General features: G+C 32.3%; 1 protein-coding gene and 1 long non-coding RNA gene across 2 annotated transcripts; one reads left to right on the top strand and one right to left on the bottom strand.

The window, feature by feature from the left end:
- The first annotated feature begins 9,362 nt into the window (after positions 1–9,362).
- On the top strand, positions 9,363–13,690 carry LOC143055913 (transmembrane emp24 domain-containing protein 6-like). The gene is made up of 4 exons (XM_076228964.1): positions 9,363–9,618; positions 10,302–10,419; positions 12,419–12,570; positions 13,245–13,690. The coding sequence occupies exons 1-4, from the start codon at positions 9,403–9,405 to the stop codon at positions 13,476–13,478; spliced, it is 720 nt and encodes a 239-aa protein (XP_076085079.1). The 5' UTR covers positions 9,363–9,402; the 3' UTR covers positions 13,479–13,690.
- Positions 13,691–16,616: 2,926 nt separating this feature from the next.
- On the bottom strand, positions 16,617–22,314 carry LOC143056588 (uncharacterized). Its single transcript, XR_012972413.1, has 3 exons — positions 21,575–22,314; positions 19,772–20,676; positions 16,617–17,825 (listed from the first exon to the last, which is right to left on the bottom strand). It is a non-coding gene; the product is annotated as an uncharacterized LOC143056588 (long non-coding RNA).
- Between the last annotated feature and the right edge of the window lie 727 nt (positions 22,315–23,041).

Raw genomic sequence — 23,041 nt, 5'->3', positions numbered from 1 at the left:
TGTGTTCTTGCTAGACCCGTCGTATCCAAACATGATATCGTACCCCTGGTTATTACTAGAACCGGCATACTTTTGAATTGAGGTATCATACACTTTCTTACTAGACGTGTCATATCCCGGATTGTTGCTTCCATATGCGTTCTTGTTAGAACTGGGATATCCCTGACTTAAGGTGTCATATCCCTCTAGACTGGAATCAACATATACCTTCTTACTGGAAGCATCATATCCCTGATTGTTGCCCGCATATACTTTCTTGCTAGAACTGACATATCCCTTCTGACTGTCATATTGTTTAGAGTGTGTGTCATATCCTTTATTACTGGAAACATCATATTTCTGGGTGTTTCTAGAATTATCAAAGCTCGAAGGGTATGTACCATACCCTTTCTGACTCGATTTATCATATCCCGGATTGCTGTTCACATATACTATCCTGCTAGAACTGTCATATTGTATAGGGGATGTGTCATATTTTTTCTGACTGGAAACATCATATCCCTGATAGTTGCTTCCATATGCGATCTTGCTAGGCCTGTCATATCCCTTCTGACTTGAAACATCATATCCCTGATTTTTGCTTTCATATGCGATTTTGACAGGCCTGTCATATCCCTTCTGACTGGAAGCCTCATATCCCTGATTGTTGCTTTCATATGCGATCTTGGTAGGCATGTCGTATCCCTTCTGACTGGAAACCTCATATCTCTGTTTATTGCTTTCATATGCGATCTTGCTAGGCCTGTCATATCCCTTCTGACTGGAAACATCATATCCCTGTTTGTTGCTTTCATATGCGATCTTGCTAGGCCTGTCATATCCCTTCTGACTTGAAACATCATATCCCTGATTTTTGCTTTCATATGCGATTTTGACAGGCCTGTCATATCCCTTCTGACTGGAAACCTCATATCCCTGATTGTTGCTTTCATATGCGATCTTGGTAGGCCTGTCGTATCCCTTCTGACTGGAAACCTCATATCCCTGATTGTTGCTTTCATATGTGATCTTGGTAGGCCTGTCGTATCCCTTCTGACTGGAAACATCGTATCCCTGATTGTTGCTCACATATGGTATCTTGCTAGAACTATCGTATCCCTTACTCAAGGTGTCATATCCTTTCTGACTGTAATATTGTGTAGGATATGTGGCATAATCTTTATTACTAGAAGCATCATATTTCTGGTTGTTTATGGGATTATCATAACTCGCAGGGTAGGTACCATATCCTTTCTTATTAGAATCATCATATCCCTGATTGTTGTTATCATAAGCGATCTTGTTAGAACTGTCATATGTTTTAGTAAAGGTATCATGTCCTTTCTTACTGGAATCATCATATCCTTGATTATTGCTTCCATATGCGATCTTGCTTGAACTAACATATGATGGAGGGAAGGTAGCATACCCTTTCTTAAGAGGAACATCATATTCCTTATTGCTGCTACCATATGCAATCTTGCTAGAACTGTCATATGGTATGGTAAAGGTATCATTTCCTTTCTTACTGGAAACATCATATCCTTGATTATTGCTTCCATATGCGATCTTACTTGAACTGACATATGATGATGGGTAGGTATCATACCCCTTCTGACTTGAAACATCATATTCCTGATTGTTGCTACCATAAGCGATTTTGCTAGAACTGATATGTTTTGAAGGGTAGGTATCGTATCTTATCTTATTGGAAACATCGTATCCTTGGTTGTCTCTTCCATATTTGATATTGTTAGAACCCTCATATATTGGTCTGTAGGTCTCATATCCTTTACTGCTAGAGTCATCATATCCATAATTTAAGTTATCATATCCTTGCTGGTTAGTCCCATACTTATTCGTCTCGTAGCTATCATACCCAATTTTGTTTGGACCTTTAGATCCGGTAATACTCAATGATATGGGCTGGTAATTTTTAATTTGGACCTTATAATCATCATATCCAGTGGGCTTGTATCGGTCTTTTTTGGAACCGCGTTTGCTGGATGCTAGAAGTTTATGATTTTTTATGACATCTTCATATCCTGTGGCCCTAAACTTGATATTTCCCCATGATTGTTTGTTGAAGGTTTTACTGGTTTGCTTGTCTAAAGATGTAATACCTTAAAAAAAAAATAGTGAAAAAATCATATGACAATGAGTGCATTCATCATCAGCTGGCTAATGTTTTTTTAATATGCTTGATAATTCAAGTGTCTACATAAACTTAATTAAAAAAATGACAATTCAAAGCAAACCTATGTAACTACTGGATGGAGGATTTTTTTATTATTCAATTTATCAAAACCAATATTTTCAAACATAAAAAAAAATAAGTACGTCATTTTCGATATTTTGAAATTGTAATTCAACAAAACTATCATGTACCTTACGTTTCACGTTAGAAAGGGTGTGTCCGAATTTCTTGTTATATGAGAGGAATTGAATTTCGACTTATATATTAAGATAATATAATTTAAACTTTGTTTTCTATTCTCACAAAAAGTGTGCAATTTTGTTACTTTGAAAATAAGTAATTCTGTTTTTATATTTGTATTCCAGAATCACACAGTTTGCTTTTACCATAGTCGACACATTGTAAGACTAATGGTAATGGTAAGGGAATGCCCATTTAAGGTGGTACCTTACACTACATGGAGATAACTCTGTAAAATCAGCTAAACGTTTTAATTACGTTGCGTTGTTCAGGGAATATTAAGCTTCTCAATGATCAAAATTAGTATTTGTCACACTGCTATATAACCAGTGTAAATTTTCTGACAAAACAATTGGTTCAAAATTTTCAAAATTTTTTTTATTTTTGTTAAAGGGTCAAAGTAAATACTTTGTCAAAATTTTATCAAAATTAAACGAGCCAAATTAATTTTAGTGAAAGTGTTAGGTACCACCTTAACTCTAAAAGAGATAAGAAATGATTATGATTTGTATTGCCAAAAAAATGTTCTGATTTCAAACCTAGAAGAAAACATATTTTAATCGAGAAGGGGAAAAAACGTCAATTATAGTTTTTGCCAATAAATAAAATGTTAATTCTTAAACAACAGTTCGAGGCAAACAAATAAATAATGTGATGCTTGTGTGGTATGAAAAATAATTTCAAATGAAAACAATCATATCCTCACAACGCTCTAAAAGTTAAATTGCCGTTCCCGAAAACTCGTGTCAATAGTATGATTACAAAAGAACAAAAAGTAAATGTTTTGTTTGACGAGTACACGTCTGGATAGAAAACAATAAATCTTTAATTTGGTTTTGAACACTTGTGACCATATATACATGTATATTGAATAACAGACATAATTTTCGTTATTCTGATTTTTCGATAAATCTTCGAACCCCATCTAATTGGTAATTCTAAGTCTGTTCTTTCAATTATTTTTCCGGTTTATTGGTAAAATAATTGACAATAATTATCAAAAAAATATATTATATCTAAGAAAACGTTATTAAAGCAAGCATCATGGTTTATGCAAACTCCAATTTAATGAGAAATAACATACCAATGCAAAAACGAATCATTTTAACAATCTTTTTAGTTTTAACATTGTCTGACCCTTTTAAGACTTTAACCACTAAAAAGCTTACTGAACTGTATATGTAGTACTAATCGTTGAAGACTGGTGGATTGTTGTCTCATTGACAATCATACTACTTCTTGTGGTTTTTTTTTTTTTAATGCAAACAGTATTAAACGCCATGAAAGTACCTCTGTTTTCGATTACAGAGAACAACATCGTACTAAAGAAAGGAGAATTTTGTGTTTATGATAATTATTGATAAACGGGCAATTTATCTCTCATCAATTCAAAAGTAAACCAGTTTATATCTATAACAGTTATTTGATCTGAACAGTTCTTAATAGACTGAATATAAGATTAGTAAGTCATTTTAAGTCTTACCGACTTATTTTAGACTTATCTACTGCGGAAAATTCGGTATTGTTCAGACTATTCGCTTGCAGTCAACTAAGATCCTTCCATTCTATGTTCAGACTTTGCCGTTGTTGTTATTTACCTGTACATTTCAACATCGATATCACACTTGATTAACTGAAAGCTACTGAATAGTACTGAATTGACTGCAATGACGCAAAGACACCCGGAGAGCTGTCTGATTAACACTCATACCACATCTTCTTATATCCATGTAACAAAAATGAGCTTTAATGAAGAGTTTTAGTCGCAAAGTAAATTCAAGTTTTATTTCTGTCCCTATCAAATATGCCTTTATTTTCGAGCGTTAGTCCATGTTTTCCGACCATCATCCCAGACGGCATCTACTACAGCACTTATTTACCTGTTGTATACATTGTTAATTTGTTCTCGGTTGAACATGGCTGATATATTTGCTACTGGACGTTAAGCAACAAACACAATGAATAAACAATTCAAATATATAGTAGAATAATGAAAAAAAAAACAGTATTAATCTTACCTTGGACAAACAGTACTATGACAATTCCAAGGACTAACCCCTTCATGATTCTATGATGGTATGCTGACCAGTAGTCTATAAATTGTCCTTTATAGTGGTGGGTCGGGCATTCATATTGCACGTAGAGACATTTAATTAATTATGATCAATTTAATTTTTTTTTAAATTGTGCAAAACATTGTTTTACAAAGCTTAACAACATACTTTACGATGATTGAAAAGTCTTAAATTAAATTAAAAGTGTAAAACGATGCATTTTATGTAATTAATTAAACTTTATTGAGGCATCCTGCAGGATTAAACAAATTCATAACCTTGAAATTTCAAATGTTTCTACGTATTTATACATATGTTGCTTTCAAGTATTTTGGGTTAGTAACTTAGAACGTGTAACCTACACGTTCTGGATAAAAAACGTTTCGAACAATGAAATTTATAAGGGTAATTTTCATTGAACTAGAGTATTCGTTTCTATAATCAACCTTAAAAATCCCATAGAATAAAACTTAATAGGACTGATGAAATACCCAGGTTTTTGTTTGTTTGTTTGGTTATTTATTTTCAAGTTTTTTTGTTTTGTTTTGTTTTGTTTTTTTGGGGGGAAGGGGGGTTTACTCTCAACATTTCCACCGAACAGAAAAACACCGTACGAAAAGGTCAATCATAGACTAAGTACTCATTTTGCCATATTTTCTACTGGTGGACCATTAGTCCCCGAGAGTATCACCAGCCGAGTTAAGCTAGCATTTCTGTATATACTGGATAGAAAAGAAAAGACGAATTTTATCAACTATTTTCCTGTTACAAAGTGTTAGAAATTAATTTAAATTCAGGAATGCATCTTCCTCATGCAAAGCTATGAATCTTCACCTTGCGTTGGATATACTTTTTTTTTTTTTTTTTTACTTTTTTGTATTAAAGCTCTTTATCTTTTTAATAATCTTTTGATTTTCAAATATTTTGGCATTGAGCATCACTGAAGAGGCATTTATTGTCGAAATGTGCATCTGCAGAAAAAAATATACCAGTAATGTACATGTACCAATAATAATAAATAAAGGATTCAGTGACAAGTGCTGTTTTGATATTTGTGATGTGTGTTTGCCGTCTTTTGCACGTTTTCCTCCACATCTCTTTGTATTCATATTTTGTTTTATTTTTTTGTTTTTCTAAAGAATGTACAAGGCGGTTGGTGATCTGGTTAAATTTGCCGGAGTAGTTTTAGAGGAGATATTTTTGTTAAAGCTAACGGATGACGGTGGACGCCGGACGACAGACGATAGCTAATTTGATCTTACGAAACTATTCTGTCCAGACATGGCTACATATTTTACCATCCCGCACAATCAAACAGGCATCAAACTTTTGCAAGGGGTTTTACTGCCGGTCAGAAGGAACTGTTTCTATTCTCGGTCACACGTGGGACCCATTAAAAATTAGTATATATCATGATCCCGGTTGAACTCCTAGATCCCTCATTTTTGTAAATGTTCTGCGACTGAAATAAGTATATCAACTGAATCAAAATTAATACTTGTTTTGTGAAAACATGTAAAATATCTTACTTCACAAGTTAAAAATATTTTTTATCTGTTCCGATTATATCAGCTTTTCAACATTACTACATGTATAATATTTTATTTTGTTTTTTTAGAGCATCAGTGAAGAGAGTGCTGGTGTTTATTGTTGAAATGCGTATCTGATGCAGGAAAATTGAAGTTTAATGTGGTTTTTAAAATATGTGTCTCATCCATTTTCATGAAAAATTAAATTACATTCACATTAATTTTATCGATCACTAAATTGAAAAATAAACTTTACTCAACTTCTTAAAGAACTGATGATCTGCATTTGCACTTTAAATATTATGTTATAGTGGACATATGTATGCTTTATTTTTTAGCTGCTAAATATGCTTTGATTACTAATGCAAGCTTTTGAATCATGATTGATTTAACTTGTTACTGATCCGACACGTTCTTGTGATGTATTTAGTGCAACTGTACCCCTTATTATCTAAAATTATTGCGTCAAAGATCAAATGAACTTGGTGTATCGGAGAGAGGTCAAATGTCGTGTAAATACAAGATACGTTAAGTTAATATTGAAACATGGTGACTTTCTAGATTGTCTAGATTAAGGCCCACAATTTGAACAGTTGGATTGGATTTGGGGTTTATTATTAAAAATGTATGAATGCTAATAACACAAATGAATAATTTGTAAACAAAGAGTGAATAAGTACAGTAACTGATGAAAAAGTTGTTGAATCTATTCAAACTGATAAGACCCCAAAATTTGACCGGTTGTAAAAATATGTTTATCTGGACTTTTATCACACAGAAAATAATAACGACAAAATCCGCGCTTTTCATATATTTTTTTTCAAAGAAGTTTTATGTTAGGTTATTTAATGTATTATTTGCCATCGGATTTGGTCATTCGATTGTTAATGTCTGCAATAAAAATCGAAAATACAGTGAAATGCAGTGAAGTTTAGCATTTGATAGTTCATTGATAACATTCTGTCGTATCATAAACCAACAACTTGTAACGTCTCATTTCATTGGCCGAAAGATTCAAATACAACAACAATGTAGTCAGTGTGCACGTGAATTGACACAGGTGACCGACAATGGAATGTACTATGTTACTACGAACGTAAAATCAAGTATTTGTTTAATTTACCAACCTTTGGCCAAAAGAATTTAATAAATCTGTTGTTAACTTCAAATAGTGGGGTCGAAATATTATACTGATATTTTGTATTAAGTAATATTCTAAGTTCTTTATGCATGCAGCAACTCAATTATCGTGTACCGCATAATGAAAAATATAAGTATACAATAAAATGCATGTGCCGCTTTTATACGGATGAATATATTTTATACTGACGATAGGTTATAATCCTTACAATGTCGTAGTCACTTATAATAAGTATCTCATAATACTGATCCATTACAATAATTAATAATGATGGGTTGCACTGACATTCCTCTTTTATTATTTTCATGCTATAAAACATACACTCTGAACATACACACAGTAGCTAAGCGTACCATAAACGGAGGAAATTGTCCCCCAAAATAGAAACATAATAACTTTAATCGTATCATTTGTGATCATTTGTGCACCTGAATGAATTCAGTGAAGGCATGTTGTTGTAATAAATTAAAATGTTACATCGGCGAAGATTATTCAGTTCTTTTGCATGTGTTGAACAAAATAATAGATTAATACTTGTGAGAAATGGCGTAGTTTATTAGGAACAATTCTCGTTTTAATTGTTTTACATTGTCATTTCGGGGCCTTTTATGACTGACTTTGCGGTATGGGCTTTGCTCAATATTGAAAGCCGTACGGTGATCTATAGTTGTTAATTTCTGTGTTATTTTTGGTCTCTTGTGGAGAGTTGTCTCATTGGCAATCAAACCACATCTTCTTTTATATATGTATTTATAGTATACAAGGTATTATCCCGCAAATAGATTTGTCACTTTTTAAGAACACATCCGTAAAAAAACGGACGCCCACCGGACGGACGGGATCAGAAGGGCAATCATACCACATCTTCTTTTTTAAATACAAATGTACTGTTTTCGATTTTAAATGGATGAATATTTATTTTTTAAATTTTTTACTGTAAGAATACAGCTGCATAACATTGTTGAACTATACGCTAAAGTACATGTAGTATGTATTCGTATTCAAAATGAAATACAAAACGAAACATGTATGATAAACTGACAAATAAAATATCAAGAAATTAAGGATGACTAAATGCATGTACAAGAAGAAAATCACCTTTTTATCAAAACATTTTATGAATAAACACTTTTTTTTTTAAACTGATTGTTTCTATTTACATGTACATATTTACAATATACAATTTACATTCGTTTTTCAACCGAGAATAGCAAAACCTCATGAAGTATATCGTTGGAGTTTATAAACTACATTTAATTCCTCTGTGCCATGGTTTGCCATCTGCGTTTTTTTAACAAAGCATGGTTGGTTACATGTTATGAATTTACTTACAATTTCGGGAATTTTTTTCTCAAGTAAGCGGAATCAGAAATTCACTATCCTATGTCGAATACCTAAAACTTGTCAAAGAATATGAAAAGTGTTTGTAGAAAAGTATCTCAAGTACAACGCTAATTCATCGAGTCCAAGAGTGAAAGAAAAGGCAGGATGAGCAACTTGGGGGGGGGGAGTCAATGAAAAAAATATGTGGACTGAGGTTTTTTTATTTTTCATTTGACTTTTGATGTCGTCCCTTGATGAAGAGGACAAATTTGAATTGAATATTTCGATGTGAAAACTATTACTGAAGATTTTAAAGTTTAAAATTCTACTATCAATTGCCGAAAATTATAAAACCATTGAATTTCACATGCACATTTATAAAAGCTAGAACTGTGATTGCATAATCAAGAACACAATCATGTACGCAAATACGACGATGGAAGCTTTAAACATGTTAAACGACCTTGACCAGCTACGTGAATATTGGTCAGTCCAGTCAACGTTATAGTACGCGTGTTCTATTTTCGCAGGTGTGAGGTCGAATGTTTGAATTGACCAATGAAAACGATCGTTCCTTTACGAGTTAATCTAATAAAGTTTATTTGACTGATTACGTCGGACTACCTTTCGCTAAGCTTTGCCGCATATGAGTATATTAAGAAGTGAAATACATGTTTTTTTTTTATATAGAGCAAGTATCGATCGCAGCGGTTTTAAGTAACTGTTGAAGAATGGAAAATACAATAAATTTTAGTGAATTAAATTTCCGACGAACATATCAGTACAGCAGCTATGGGCTAATGCGACAAATTGTCGTAAATTAAGTTAATAATATCTCCATGTGAATTTTTACAAATGTCATCTATTGATTTTAGTTATAATACTTGTATAAATTATTATCTTTAGGCGAACTAAATACACGATTGATACGTGTACAATATGGGTCCTATCTATTGTGTCCTATTTACTTATTTGATTTTCTTGTTGCTTGTGTGTTTGGATGCCGAACAGATTTTAGACAAACAAAATGATGATTTCGACTTTGATGGACTACCAGGAGTGACGTATGAATTTAAAATAGAAGTTTATTCGGGACGAGAACAATGTTTTTACCAAAAAATTGCCAATGGAGCGACTTTGCATCTATCATTTGAGGTAAATCATGGCAGATAACGATACGTTAGTTGGTAGTTATGTCCATTATGCGTGCGTACGTACGCTATAATTTTAAAAGTTTCATGCGGCATAGAGTACACGTATACAAATACTGTTCGCATATTTAATTCACATTGTAACTACTGCAGAATATAAACAATTATACTGTTTAAAAACGACTCTTATTTTGCTAATTTCATATTGGTATCCGAATATAAATCGTACTTCAACTGCAACAACTTAGCAAAGTGAGAGAATTTACTAAATGCCTAATCGTATTTTATATGTAATTACACAAAACATAAATATCTTCATCATAATATTTTGTTTTTATTTGAAAACATTACAAGGTAAATTAGTTTATATCACCAATTTTACATTACAGATAAATCTAGCTGTATATTTTTACTGAACACTAAAATATATTTAACGCGAAATTGTAATTCGGGTAAATTTCACGTATCAAAAACGAAAGTTACAGAAATACACAGCGGACTTGAGTGAATCCGGTGAATTTCACGTACATGTAATGCAAAGTTTCGCGAATATAATCTACTTTTTCATTAATTTACATCTAAACAATAGCTTGGAAAAGTTATGAAGGACACATTCAAGTATAGAAAGGAGATTTTTTTCTGAATATAAAGTAATTAATCTGAAGTTACTTATTGTTCTTTAAACAGGTACTACGCGGATCAGACAGACTAGTTGATGTGTTAATATGGAACCCCAACAGGAATATTCTGGACTCCAAGTATTCCGTATCGCAGGGTTTATTTGAAAAAGTTTTAAGTGTTGAAGGTAAATAACTTTTTAAATTATTTAATTGTGTTTTTATGAAGCTTACCGTGTATGCGCCACTGAGACCCACGTGCAACGAATAAATTGGTTTTAAGATACTGTATGTAATTTCTCGACAGCAGTATTGAGGCCCTCAGTGGGATGTAATCACAGAATCACATAATCACATTTTTTTGGCCAAGATCATCAAATAATCATTATATTTTTAACAGGGTATTTGATCTAGTAATCAAATGAAGAAATAACATAAAAAATTTGGTGCACACTGAATAACGCGCGTAGCGGGTTATTTAACAGTGTGCACAACATTTTTTATGTTATTTCGAATAGACAGAAAAAATATTACAGTCATTTCTTATAATTTAATTCTACATTCCATTTCAAACCGTAGAAAACCATGAAAAAACGTTAATGACGTCACGGTCACATGACTAAATTATGTCTATGGGCTGATAAAAAATAACGTCAGCCAATCAGAAGACGCGTTACATCCAAAATTAAATTATTATAACATGTATAAAACGGATAGGTAATCACATAATCAAAAACACCACGAGGAGGCTTATTATTGATTAAAAAATACGGAGATACGATATCTATATATGAGACAACTATTAATTAACAAAGAAAAAAGATGTGAACAGTTACAGTATTACAAAAGTAAATTGAGTACAACAATGCTCGGATTTATACTACAACAATGATCGAAAATATAAAACCAGACAGATCCTGACTTTGAACCGATATGTGAAGCAGGCTTTTTAACTTTTCTCTTTAGATTTGCTTGCAATACTGAACCTTGATAAAATAATGAACATAAGAAGATCCGAAAAGGATTTCACAACCATATATCTAAAAACAAACTAACTAAAACATAACAAAAACAAAAAACTAAATGAGCATCACGAATCTTATAAAAATAATGACGAACTTAGGAAGTGGCAGCCGTTGTGAATGTACATGTTTCATGATATATTATATAAAAAAACAAGACAACCAAAACAAATAATAACAACGAGAGAATTAAAAGACAGAATAATAAAAATACATTTTGTAGTTACAAAAAGTTTATATTTGCTAATAATTACATAAGATGTATGTTTCATTATGATACTTTATTCTTATTGGCTAGCTGCACATCACATGTTATTCCGTAAGCAATTGCATTGCTCAATAAAACTTTTCATTCATGATAACACGTGGTCCCACAATAAAGTGCACAGGTGAATTAAATAAAACAATAATAAAATTCGTGTTTTCATGATCATTGCTAAAAAAATGTAATTATTAGAATTGAATTCTTCTTTTTGTAACTTCATAGAGTTGTAAAAGCGTTGACCGTGCGCACATTTTTAGTAAGCGCTTCATACAAAATGTACTTCGGTCAACGCTTTTACACCCCAATGAAGTTACAAAAAGAATCATTCGATTCTTAATTAAAGTATATATATTTCGTTTGGGGTTGTATCATATTTTTCCCCCGGTTTATATGATCCGTTCACTCTATATTGACTCTTAAAATTCAAAAGTCTATCTAAAATTGAGGGTACATTTTATGTGGCCTTCCAAATACCGTTTCGATCCCTAACATCACTGAAGAGACATTTATTGTCGAAATCCGGATCTGGTGTAAAAAAATATTAAAACCTTATGTTTGTGGCATAACATCGTGGCCACAAGTTAATTGTTTTCTATTTAGTATTACATTTATATTTATAACATTCATTTTGTTACATCTTGTGATCAATTTTATTTGGCATCGCCAATAGCAGTCAGCAGGGTTCAAGAACATCAGTTGTTCGACCTGTTAGTCAAATGTGTTTTGTTTAAATATGCTTCTTCACTTTTTTGGTCTTTTGGAAAATGTTGTTTGTGCTACATTTAGACCCTTCTACAACGAAATATGTTTACATGCACATGTATAAAAATTGCGGTTTTTATCCAACGCAATCATAGGTTTGAACGTAGTTTTCAATTTAGATTCGTTTATATATTACAGGTATATATACAATATGTATAGACAACGTTGCTAGCAAGTCCATGTTTGGCTCAAAATTGGTCTATTTCTACCTTGGGACATACTTAATGGCTGATTGGGATAAATACCTCCAGGAAATAGAAGGAGTCACCTCCACGGTTTCGAACTTTACTGCAAGTATTTATGATTACTTTCAATTATTTGCTCCTCAACTTCGACTTTATTTGATCCGAGCGTCACTTATGAGTCTTTTGTAGACGAAACGCGCGTGTTGCGTACAAAATTTCATTCCTGGTATCTATGATGAGTTGATTGCATTTTTTTTTAATAAGAAATAGAAAATAATACTTGTGTTTGTACCTTCAGAAAATAAAAACAGCAAAATTATAACGAAATAATGACACAAATAACCTTGTGAAAAATTTGCTTCTATCGGTACTAAGTTTTTGAAATTTGACATGATATGACACATAATGCTTTTTGTGTGGAACGAAATTCAGTGTAGTTTTATATGAATTTTACAGAAACACTAGCAGTCCTAGTCAATAAAGATTGGATTCAAACTCACAACTACAGCGTTGACAGGCTAGCGATACAGTATAGATATACTGTTTAGACAACTCGGCCACCGAGGTCTTTGTTTGTTTTACGAGAATCGGTTGTACGGCATAGAAGATTGAGACAAACAAAGAGGAATGGTCATTTTTGTTTACGCTAAATACATTTGTGAAAATGTTTGTTTTCCTTTTCCTCTTCCTCAAATATATTCTGTTTTCAAATGCGGTTAGTTAGTAATAACGAAAAAAAGGAACTTCAATTATTATATTTTTATTTTTTTTATTTTTAGAGGACAGTTTCTTCGGTCCAGAACTCAATAGAGGAAGTGAAAATACACCAAGCATATACCAGAATGAATTTAGTAAAAGACTTTTATCTCATCATAGGGAATAATGACTATGTAAAATGGTGGTCCATATTTCAAATATGTATCGTCATTTGTACTTCCGGTTTTCAGGTCTTCTGCTTGAGGAGACTTTTTAGAGTTCCGAATATTTCAGGGAAGTCAAAACCACGTGCTTAAACAGAAGAATTTTAATCTAAAACTCTAGATTGGTCAATTTGTTCGCCATGTTTTAAAAGGCACTTGAAAAAAAACCTGGATAAACATACTTTCTGGATCATTTCAGAATAACATATATTCGTGCAAGGAATCAAAGAAAGATGAAATCAACTTCCTAAGTTATGTTGATATTCATTTTTTACACATAAGTATAGTACAAAATGGAAGGTAAATAAAATGTTGAATTTGAATTTTTCTTCCAATTCTTTATTTTTGTATCTTCTCTGCTTGTGGCTATCAAAACATAGTTCACATTGTATAGTTGGGATTTATTTAGTTAAACATGTTATTTGATACAGTATAGTTTATTTTGCGTATACGAGATATATATTCTGCAATCTCTGCTAGTAATATAAGTATCAACAATACTCTTGCACTCTGTTAAGCCAGTGTACTTACAATCAAATCATACATTAACTAGGGGTTAACTAATAATTTTCTTTCAGCTTGTCAATTCTTTTTTTGATTTCATGTAATGCTATTATTAAAAATGATTTTAAAAGTGTTAAACATGTTGAATGCCAAAGTTTCTCAAGAGGTTAATCTAAATTATAGTCAAAGAAACAAGGTATTTCAATAGAGTAGTCCTAGTATAGATTTCTAGACATATTAAGTTATATTCATTTTAGTGTTAATAAAATTAGAAAATACGATGGGCGCACCAATATGATATGTGAAGTACAGTTTCTGCTTGTTTCAGTTAAGGAGAGTAAGTTAAGAGGGGTTACAGAAAACCCAAGTGAGTAAGCTCCTTAAAACCAGCTAAGTGTTTTACAAAAAAAAATATATAGATATCAAGCTTCTAAATGATCGAAAAACTACTTTATATCCATTAAAATTCCTGTAAATATCTTGTCAACTGGTCAAAGTTAACATTTTTTCTAAATTTTATGAAAACTAAACGAGCCGAATCTACTTTAGTCGAGGTGCTGAGTACCCCCTTTAGTTGAGTAAGCCATAGCACACTGGAAACAATGATAAGTTTTTTCTTTCACTAAAACAACTACGCGGATAATACATAAGGAACATTTAAATAAAGGCAATAGTAGTATATCGCTCTTAAAAAGTCATAAATCGATTGAGAGGAAAATCCGGGTTACAAACTAAAACAGAAGGAAGCTCATCAACTATAAGAGGAAAACAACGAAACAACACAAAACTGAAGTGCAACAACAAAAACAAAGAACCAATCAACAATGCAACATACATAGAAACAAAATATTAGATAACATTTGCCAATTTCATGACTTGGTGCATGATATTTTTAGAAAAAATGGTGGGTTGAACCTGGTTTTATGTCTAAGCCAAATCTCGCGCTTTATGGTAATGTTACATATACCGCTAAAATGATTTAAAACTCGATTAGAAACTAACAACACTAGGCAGAACAAATGGCTACAAAAATAACAAACTTACTAAACACCACACGAAAATAACCATAAATAGCCTATGGTATATATGAGGTGCCCATGAAAGGGGATAAGATTGGTTTAAAAAAATGGGGATCAAAATGTCAAGACAAGTCAAATTTGGAAGAAATGAAGATAGATATAAAAGCATAACAAGTTTGAGCTTTCTATGCTTTTGGGTACTCGCTGTATCCTACTTGTATGTAAGATGTGTTTGTTAAAGTATGGGAAATGAGTCATTGGTAATTATTGACGCAATATCTATTTGCATTTGGATATCCTTATACATGTTCTTTACACGGTCATTTTACTAACTTGTTATTAGATGAATCCTTAAAGTTCCAGACCATTCTTATGCTCAATTATATGTACCTGTGGTTTTGGTATGTTCTTATAACATGGACTTCGTGTATTCGGAAAAAATTCTATTCATTGATCGGGAGTAGGATCGAATTTTGAATACTCATACTGTTAAGTAGTCCATATTTAATATCTTCTTCTTCTATTCTGGACATGTACCCTTCCGGTGCACATGTGATCACCCCCAGTTTTTGATGGGGTTCGTGTTGCTTAGTCGTTAGTTTTCTATGTTGTGTATTGTGTTCTTTTATTTGTCTGTTTGTCTTTTTCTTATATAGCCACAGCGTTATCAGTTTATTTTGATCTATTATTTGACTGTCCCTCTGGTATCTTTCGCCCCTATCCCAATTCTATATCTCATTCCAGCCAACATGATTCTGTTCTACATCATTAGAAAACTAATGAGAACCGATATTTGTTACGAAGTAATTATAAGATGGCGTAAATATCGTATGCATCTAATAGCTCGGCATCGTGATGCGAGGCAAACATTGCATTAATGAGCTAAAGCTTCTAGAATATAGATATTTTAAAAGGCTGTACGTATGCTGTGAACCCCATATGTTCTGTTGCGAATCTTATCGCAGTTATAAACAAATCATGCTTCTCTATGACGTTTTGTTCATGTCATATACACATTTATAGATAAATCGTACTTGGTGATGTCACACTTTAGGAAAAGAGGACGGGATTAATGATACGACAAGTGGAACTCGTCGGTGAGAGTACATCTTTATTGTGTCATATCCTTTTGCAAAGTACGTACGATACATTCCTTTTTGAAGATATTAGTATATACGTTCAGTTATTCTTTTATAGAAACTAATTCACGCAATCTGGCTTTTTGTTTAAAATTGATGGACATGTTAAAACATTTATGCGATGACCATCTAATATTTAGAGAGGGGAAATGTTAGGCAAGTGAGGATCAAGTTATTTTAAAGGGAGCGTAATTCAATACGAGTGAACATATATTATGTTAACTTGGGCGCAGATTGAGGCGAAATTTTTTCGGGGACTCCTTAATGCAACAAAATCTAAACAAAATGGGCGACGAAACGTAGGCCTACTACGCCCCCCTAGTCTGCAATTTTGAAGGAGAATGATTCTTTATAATTTATTGTCATGTGTTGCATATTCATAATGTTTTCATTTCTTTACTCTCGATGTTTATTCAAATTTTACCAAAGACCTTTAGTCCTGAGTAAAGTATCGACTCATATTTTAAGATGTCGATAAACTAGAGAAATGGCTAATTCAGTATATGTAAATATCGACATATTGTGAAAACATATCGATATTACCAATGGCATTTCCGTCGTAAAATGACAAAATTAAATCGCTTTATTATTTCATTGATAAAAGTCAAATTAATGTTGCAATTTAGCAATTTCAGGTACCAAGTGATGAATCACATCGATCATAATCCCGTTTGTTTTACAAGAAAGTTATAAGATTTGCCCTTTTTAGCCTAGGCAGACAAAACCAACAATGTAATTTGGTGTTTTCAATTCCATCACGGAGTTTTCGTGTTAAATGAAAATTAAATTAACGGACTCTTTTTCTTCTTAAAAGTTACTATCGTTAAATATGTTATAATTTGTCAGAAGTTTTACGTTTAGATGCAGCTCGTTTCGAATCAGAAACCGGTGATGAAATTGAAATTGTTCTTATATATGGATTCAAACACGGTGTCATTCCAGGTATTGTACCAATACGATCAAGAGCATCAGATACTTTATAAACCAAATAGCTGCTTCCAGAGTTCAATGATTCGGAACCAGATTCGTCAGTGGAACCAGCCACAATAACAAAAGCTGCCAAGCCCGTTTCCACGTCTTCTCCAACACACACAATAGCCCCACTGTCGCCTCCTTTTGCGAAGTCTTTGGTGTCTACTGTCAAATACAATAGAGATCCTTCATCCTCGAATCCAATACACTTGCCTTTTCGCAAAAAAGGTTCTGTTGCGCCCCATTTGTATACATTTTCATTTAAGATTTCTGATAAGTCCCCTCTGAATATTCGGCCGTTGATAAAATCACCACCCGTCGTTTTGAGACCAAATGTACAGGTTAATGTTCTCTCAGGAGAAACCTGAACCAGCGAAAAGTCGATATAGGGATCATTTTTGTCGTCTTTGTTGCAATCTGAATAGTTAATATGTACGTTCCGTCCGAGTTTTGAATTGTCATCGGGTGAATATGCATGTTCTTCCTTCCCAATTACATGCGCACAAGTTGTAAAGAAATAGGTGCCTTTATTATCCTTTAGAAACATACCCAGTGATCCATACTTTCTTGGCCCATCCGCTTGCATCTCAGTTTCTTTTTTATTTATTTTGCTTCCCTGTTCGAGTTTAGAGAAGAGGGTTATTTTGCGTTCCTTATATTCAATACGTAATTTATATTTCTCAGGAGGATCATTGAGATATTTCTTTAGAAAAGCAGAAACCGCTTTCTTTCCTGTTTCGTCATTGGTTTTTAGATTAACACATATGTTGTTTTCAATGCATCCAAATCCTTTCACATGTACATTTCTGAAAAAAACATGATGATAAGATATGACAATTATCATGAAAACAATGTAAGTTGTGTTTACTTGAAAAGGCATCAGATAACAACTGATCTTCCTACATGTATGAATGATTAAATGATTATATAATATTTGGTATTTTTGCTAACTTTTCAGAATTATGGGTCCTTATCTTAAGATTCGTACTCTATTTGACCTTTTTAACATTTTTGATTCGATATTCGAGCGTCACTGATAAGTCATTTGTAGATGAAACGCTCGTCTGATTCACAAAATGGTGAGTCAAGTTTCTATGATGAGTTTAATTTATTACAATCCCGAGGGTATCTCTAACCATGTAGTCAGCATGAGATGAGTTTTCGTTTAAATGTTCATGATTATAAATTAACTGTTTATAAAACTTAAATTGTATTTGGCAAAACCTTTTAGAATGTTGGGTCCTCAATGCTCTTCAACTCGTTTTTTCTTTGGCCTTTTTAACTTTTTTGATTCGAGGGTCACCGATGAGTCTTAGAAAACAAATCGCGCGTCTAGTGTACACAATTTCAAACCTGGTATCTATGATGAGTTTATTACTGATAATAAACGAAGTTTGGAGATTTAATGGTTTTGCTCAGTTCTTCCTCTTCTTCTTTAATTGTATTGTCTGTAGAAATTCTCATAAGCCGCAAATCAAATGGTCTAAATTTTCTGGTGAATGCTAGTTTTACAAGTTGTGTCCTATAGTATATGTAGCTTATTTACACGTCTTTTGGTTTCTGGTGGGAAGTTGCGTCATTGGCAATTATAACACATATCCTTATTTCTTTATCATAAGTAATATATTTCAAACACTTTTGAAGTATCGGAAAAGCTAAGTTGGTTTGAAGGTTGGTTTGTCTCCGAATACTGTGATATACTGGCATAGAATAAAGGACAACATGATTTTATATACTTTGCACCAGCGTCCAGTAACATTAAACATTCTTTGTTAATGTATTGTTTATCATTGTTTTGTTGAGACTTGTGGTTGATTATCTATTATAGCATTTTCGCATGATTTATCAGAGATAAGTATCTTTCCTGTACAGATTTATTGTATATAAAACTAAGGAAATGTGTAAAAACATACCATAATATGCTATAAAAGGCCCCGGCATATTAAATGTGTAATAATTCAAAAGAAAATCAACGACCTAAATTAAGGATGTAGTCAGGTGTAATTAAAAAATCTAGAATTTAAAGTTGATACTATAAGTCAGAAGAGCATTAGTTAAGGAAAAAATAAGCTAAAACTATTGCTAGGTTACGGAACTCATTTTCAAGATATTTGATTTAAAAAAAAATGACGGGAAATGACTGAATAGGGTTTTTACCTTATATTTAGCATTTGCAGTATTTGGGTCTTAAATTATAAGAAAATAGAATCTCCTTGAATTTTGGTTAAGACCTTCTATGAGCTATTGAAGTCTTCTATGAACAGAAAAGTGGGTCATATGGGACAACATTATTTACCCTGTATCATAGGAAAAAACCCAAGTAGTCCGACTGTCTGACAAAAAATCCTAAACCTGACATGATACATCCTTAACTTATTTTATGTACCTTCCTTTAGTCAACTGATCGGGAATAAAAGGGAGAGGCTTGAGATATGAAAAAAAAATGTAATCCAATCACAAGTGTATGTGCCTGTCCCATGTGAAGAACGTCAGGAACACAAACAATTATACATTAAATCGTTTCATTTGAATTGTGAGTAATCAAATATGTTTTTACAGAGTTCACAAAACGTATAAAACAAGCAACGATATTATTGTATCTACAATGATTAATACATGCAAAGAAAACAATGATTGGCAGTTATACTGGTATCAAATGTGCATCACGAATAGATGTTTTTAAAAACAATGTTTTGTATCAATTTTTTTCTTCAAGAATAATCAAAGACGTTTATTAATTTTGTATTCGCACCTCATTGTTACTGTCTTCCATTCATGGATTAGTAAGCTATAGGCTCTTTTAAACCATTCATCGGAAATGCTTTCGAGGAAAGCTGATATTTCTGCGTTAAAATTGTTAACAAAACGTGTGACAAAACTGAAAAGATCCGCATAAACACCTTTTGCAATCTCGTTGAAGTCCTTCCAACATAAAATATCTCCACACCTTGCGGAATACGTGTGTGTAGTATTCGTCCTCGGCGCTGATATGCGTGTCGTCGATGCACAATTGACTTGTAACATTTCCTTTGTCATTCTTCTTGTTTTTAATAGAGTACTGGATAGTTCTTTTGGCGTACATCTTTTGAAGGCACCTCTTTTGTCTTTTTTTAAATGAAGTATCCTTTTCTTAAGATAAGTTTCAAGTGTAGTTTTTATTATTTGATCGAGTTTTTTACGGTTTGTGAATTTAATACAAAGAAGGTCTTTTCGATCAATTTCGTTTTTAAGCAGATGTCTCAAATTCCTTATGTTTGTTTGATTTGAATTTTGCAATGCCCTAGTGCATATTTCCGATTTTGAAATAACTTTCTCAAATGATTGTACATAAATATCTTTATTATTTTTTAAATCTTTCATAGATTGAATGAAACGGAGCGATTTGTTTTGAATTTTATGTATAAGGCGAATAAGACTATCAAGTAGACAGACACCTATTCTAACTGGAATTTGATCGTCTTTCAGCCAAAACATCTTCTTAAAAATCTCATTCTTGCCTCTTTTTTTGCTGATTCGAGAGTTAAGTTCGCTGCTTAGTTTCTCAAGTTCTTCTGTGTCATCAGTGTCATCGCTGTCCGAAGCTTTGACAACAAACACAATATTTTCCCGTATATCATTTACATGTATATCGTTCAATTTATCTACCAGGCCCCTGTCCTGTAAATATATAAAAAACGTTATCCCTTGATATGTCTAATAATTGTGCATAGTCAAAAGTTTATGATATAAATTACGTTTATTATATCTAAACAGTAATAGTTGACATTCCTATCATCCTGGTATTCTGGTACACATGCTTTAAGTTTTATGTTAGTCATTATTCACAGCAATGTATAGTTTTTTCGAGTGAATGTTTTAAAATCATACTATTTTTCTATCGAATATCCCCCACATTAAATCATCGGGACATTATCTATTTACTGTGTTCAATTTTTATCCAATTCTTTATTTTTTTAGCGTAATCAACCTATCTTTTTTGTATGAAACATTATTAAGAATAATATGAATAATTTTATTGCGATAAGGAGGAATCAACAATCGAAAAAAAAAGATATTCCGAAAATAAAATAATTAATCAAAAGTAAAAAAAAACAAAAAAACCCGAACTCCAAGGAAAATTTAAAACGGTAAGGTCCCTTATCAATGGCAAATCAAAAGCTCAAACACATCAAACAAAGGAAAACAACTGTCATATTCCTGACTTGGTACATGCATTTACTTATGTAATAAATAGTGGATTAAACCTAGTTTTATAGCTAGCTTAACCTCTCACGTTTATGCCAGTCGCATAAAATTGAAAGACAACCACTCCGAAAACTAAAAAACCAGGCAAAACAACATACCTCTCACCCCTAAATAAAAGGAAGAAAAACAATAAATCAAAATACAAAATCAAAACGAGCATTTTCAATCAAATAAAACGTATATATATAAATGTTTTAAACAGAAAGCGAAATATCAACTCTGAGAATATGAACATATCTATGAGATTGAAGCAGAATGTTAAAAGCACATTTCACAGGAATCTAATATGATGAATTTGTATATGACTTACTTTATCACTTAGGCGACAGTGGCCATGTTGTCTTGTTGGACTTAATAAGACAACTATAGCCTTGGGTCTAATAAAATTCTCTTCCATCTGAATAACATTCTTTGACGATACCATTTTCCACTGGTTATGAGCACCGACTACGAAGTCAAAATTGTCAACATGAAACGACGTCAGAACGATGATACGAGGCTTTCGAAAAATGTTTTCAATTTCAAAAATGCTTGTTTTCTTCATGAACAGTTCGGCATATTTTCTGAATGCTTTCTGTGTTAGCCAAAGACTCGTGTAAACCTCGGAATCAACCTCAAGTTCATAAAATGACAACATTTTTGGAAGCCGAAAAACAGCTTATATATATATTTCCCCCCAAATATCAGTTTATCAAGGTTTATCGGTTACACAATTGTCCTCATGCTGTTAGTTATTCTGCTTCCTTTTCAGTTATTTTGTCTTTTTTCTCACTTTTATAACTGATTTTACATGTGATATTATAATTTAACAAAATCAGTCCAGCAAATCAAAGCGATGCACGCGGTCTTTGATTTAATTCCGAACAGCGTTTTGTGTTGTACGATAACAGTACAAATACTTTTTCAATGGTGATTCATCAAACACTGGAAGTATTACAGGTATTGAGTACTGATGTAATTTGAAATATTCTTTTTAACATAAAAATGATGTTTGTCGAATAAAGCTGTTACTTCTCAAATCAATTTCAGATATGAAATCCATAAAAGCTAAACAAACTGTAATAAAAGATTGAAATTATTATTAAATTAACAACTCTTTATAAGATATTTTGCAATTGATATTTTAATCAATGTAGTTGATTGAAACCCATTACGTAAAATGAGTTTGATCTTGAATTAAAATAGAACACATTGATTATTCTCGTTGATGTTTTACCTTTAGTTATTACTTTTATGATCTTTCAAATGTTTGTCGTTTTTAATCCGTTTTTGTAGTCCAGTTTACATTTAAAAGTCAGGATTTTCCATTAAGTTATTGAAAAAAACCAAAGAGTAATGTGTGAATAATATTCTGAAAAGCCGACAAACAAATTAACGAAAATCTAACAAATAATTTTGTAAGAAGCTTCAAAAGAGAGTCATATTGCTGCAGTTTATCCCTCCACCTCGATATTTGGTGTGGTTAGTGTTGCTCAGTTCTTTGTTTGTGTTGTGTGTTTTGTAGACTTGTTTATCTTTTTCTATTAATCATGGTATTGTCTGCTTTTCATTGATCTTTTTATTGTCTCTTAGGTGTTTACTTTCTCTTTTTTTTTGGTAAGAAGTACGTGAATTTGACTATCAGTTACATTTTGATGAAACTATGTGTGGAACTTTGTATTACTGTTAGAATGAACCCCACCTCAACCATCCAAAACCAAAGGGAAAAAAATAATAAAACGAACAAATATATACTTACGTTACATTAAATATCCAGACATATAATAAATTCAAATTC

Source organism: Mytilus galloprovincialis, chromosome 13, assembly GCF_965363235.1.
Source record: "Mytilus galloprovincialis chromosome 13, xbMytGall1.hap1.1, whole genome shotgun sequence".
Lineage (NCBI taxonomy): Eukaryota > Metazoa > Mollusca > Bivalvia > Mytilida > Mytilidae > Mytilus > Mytilus galloprovincialis.
Note: the sequence above shows the minus strand (reverse complement) of the source record. Positions and strands in the feature narration are given on the sequence as shown.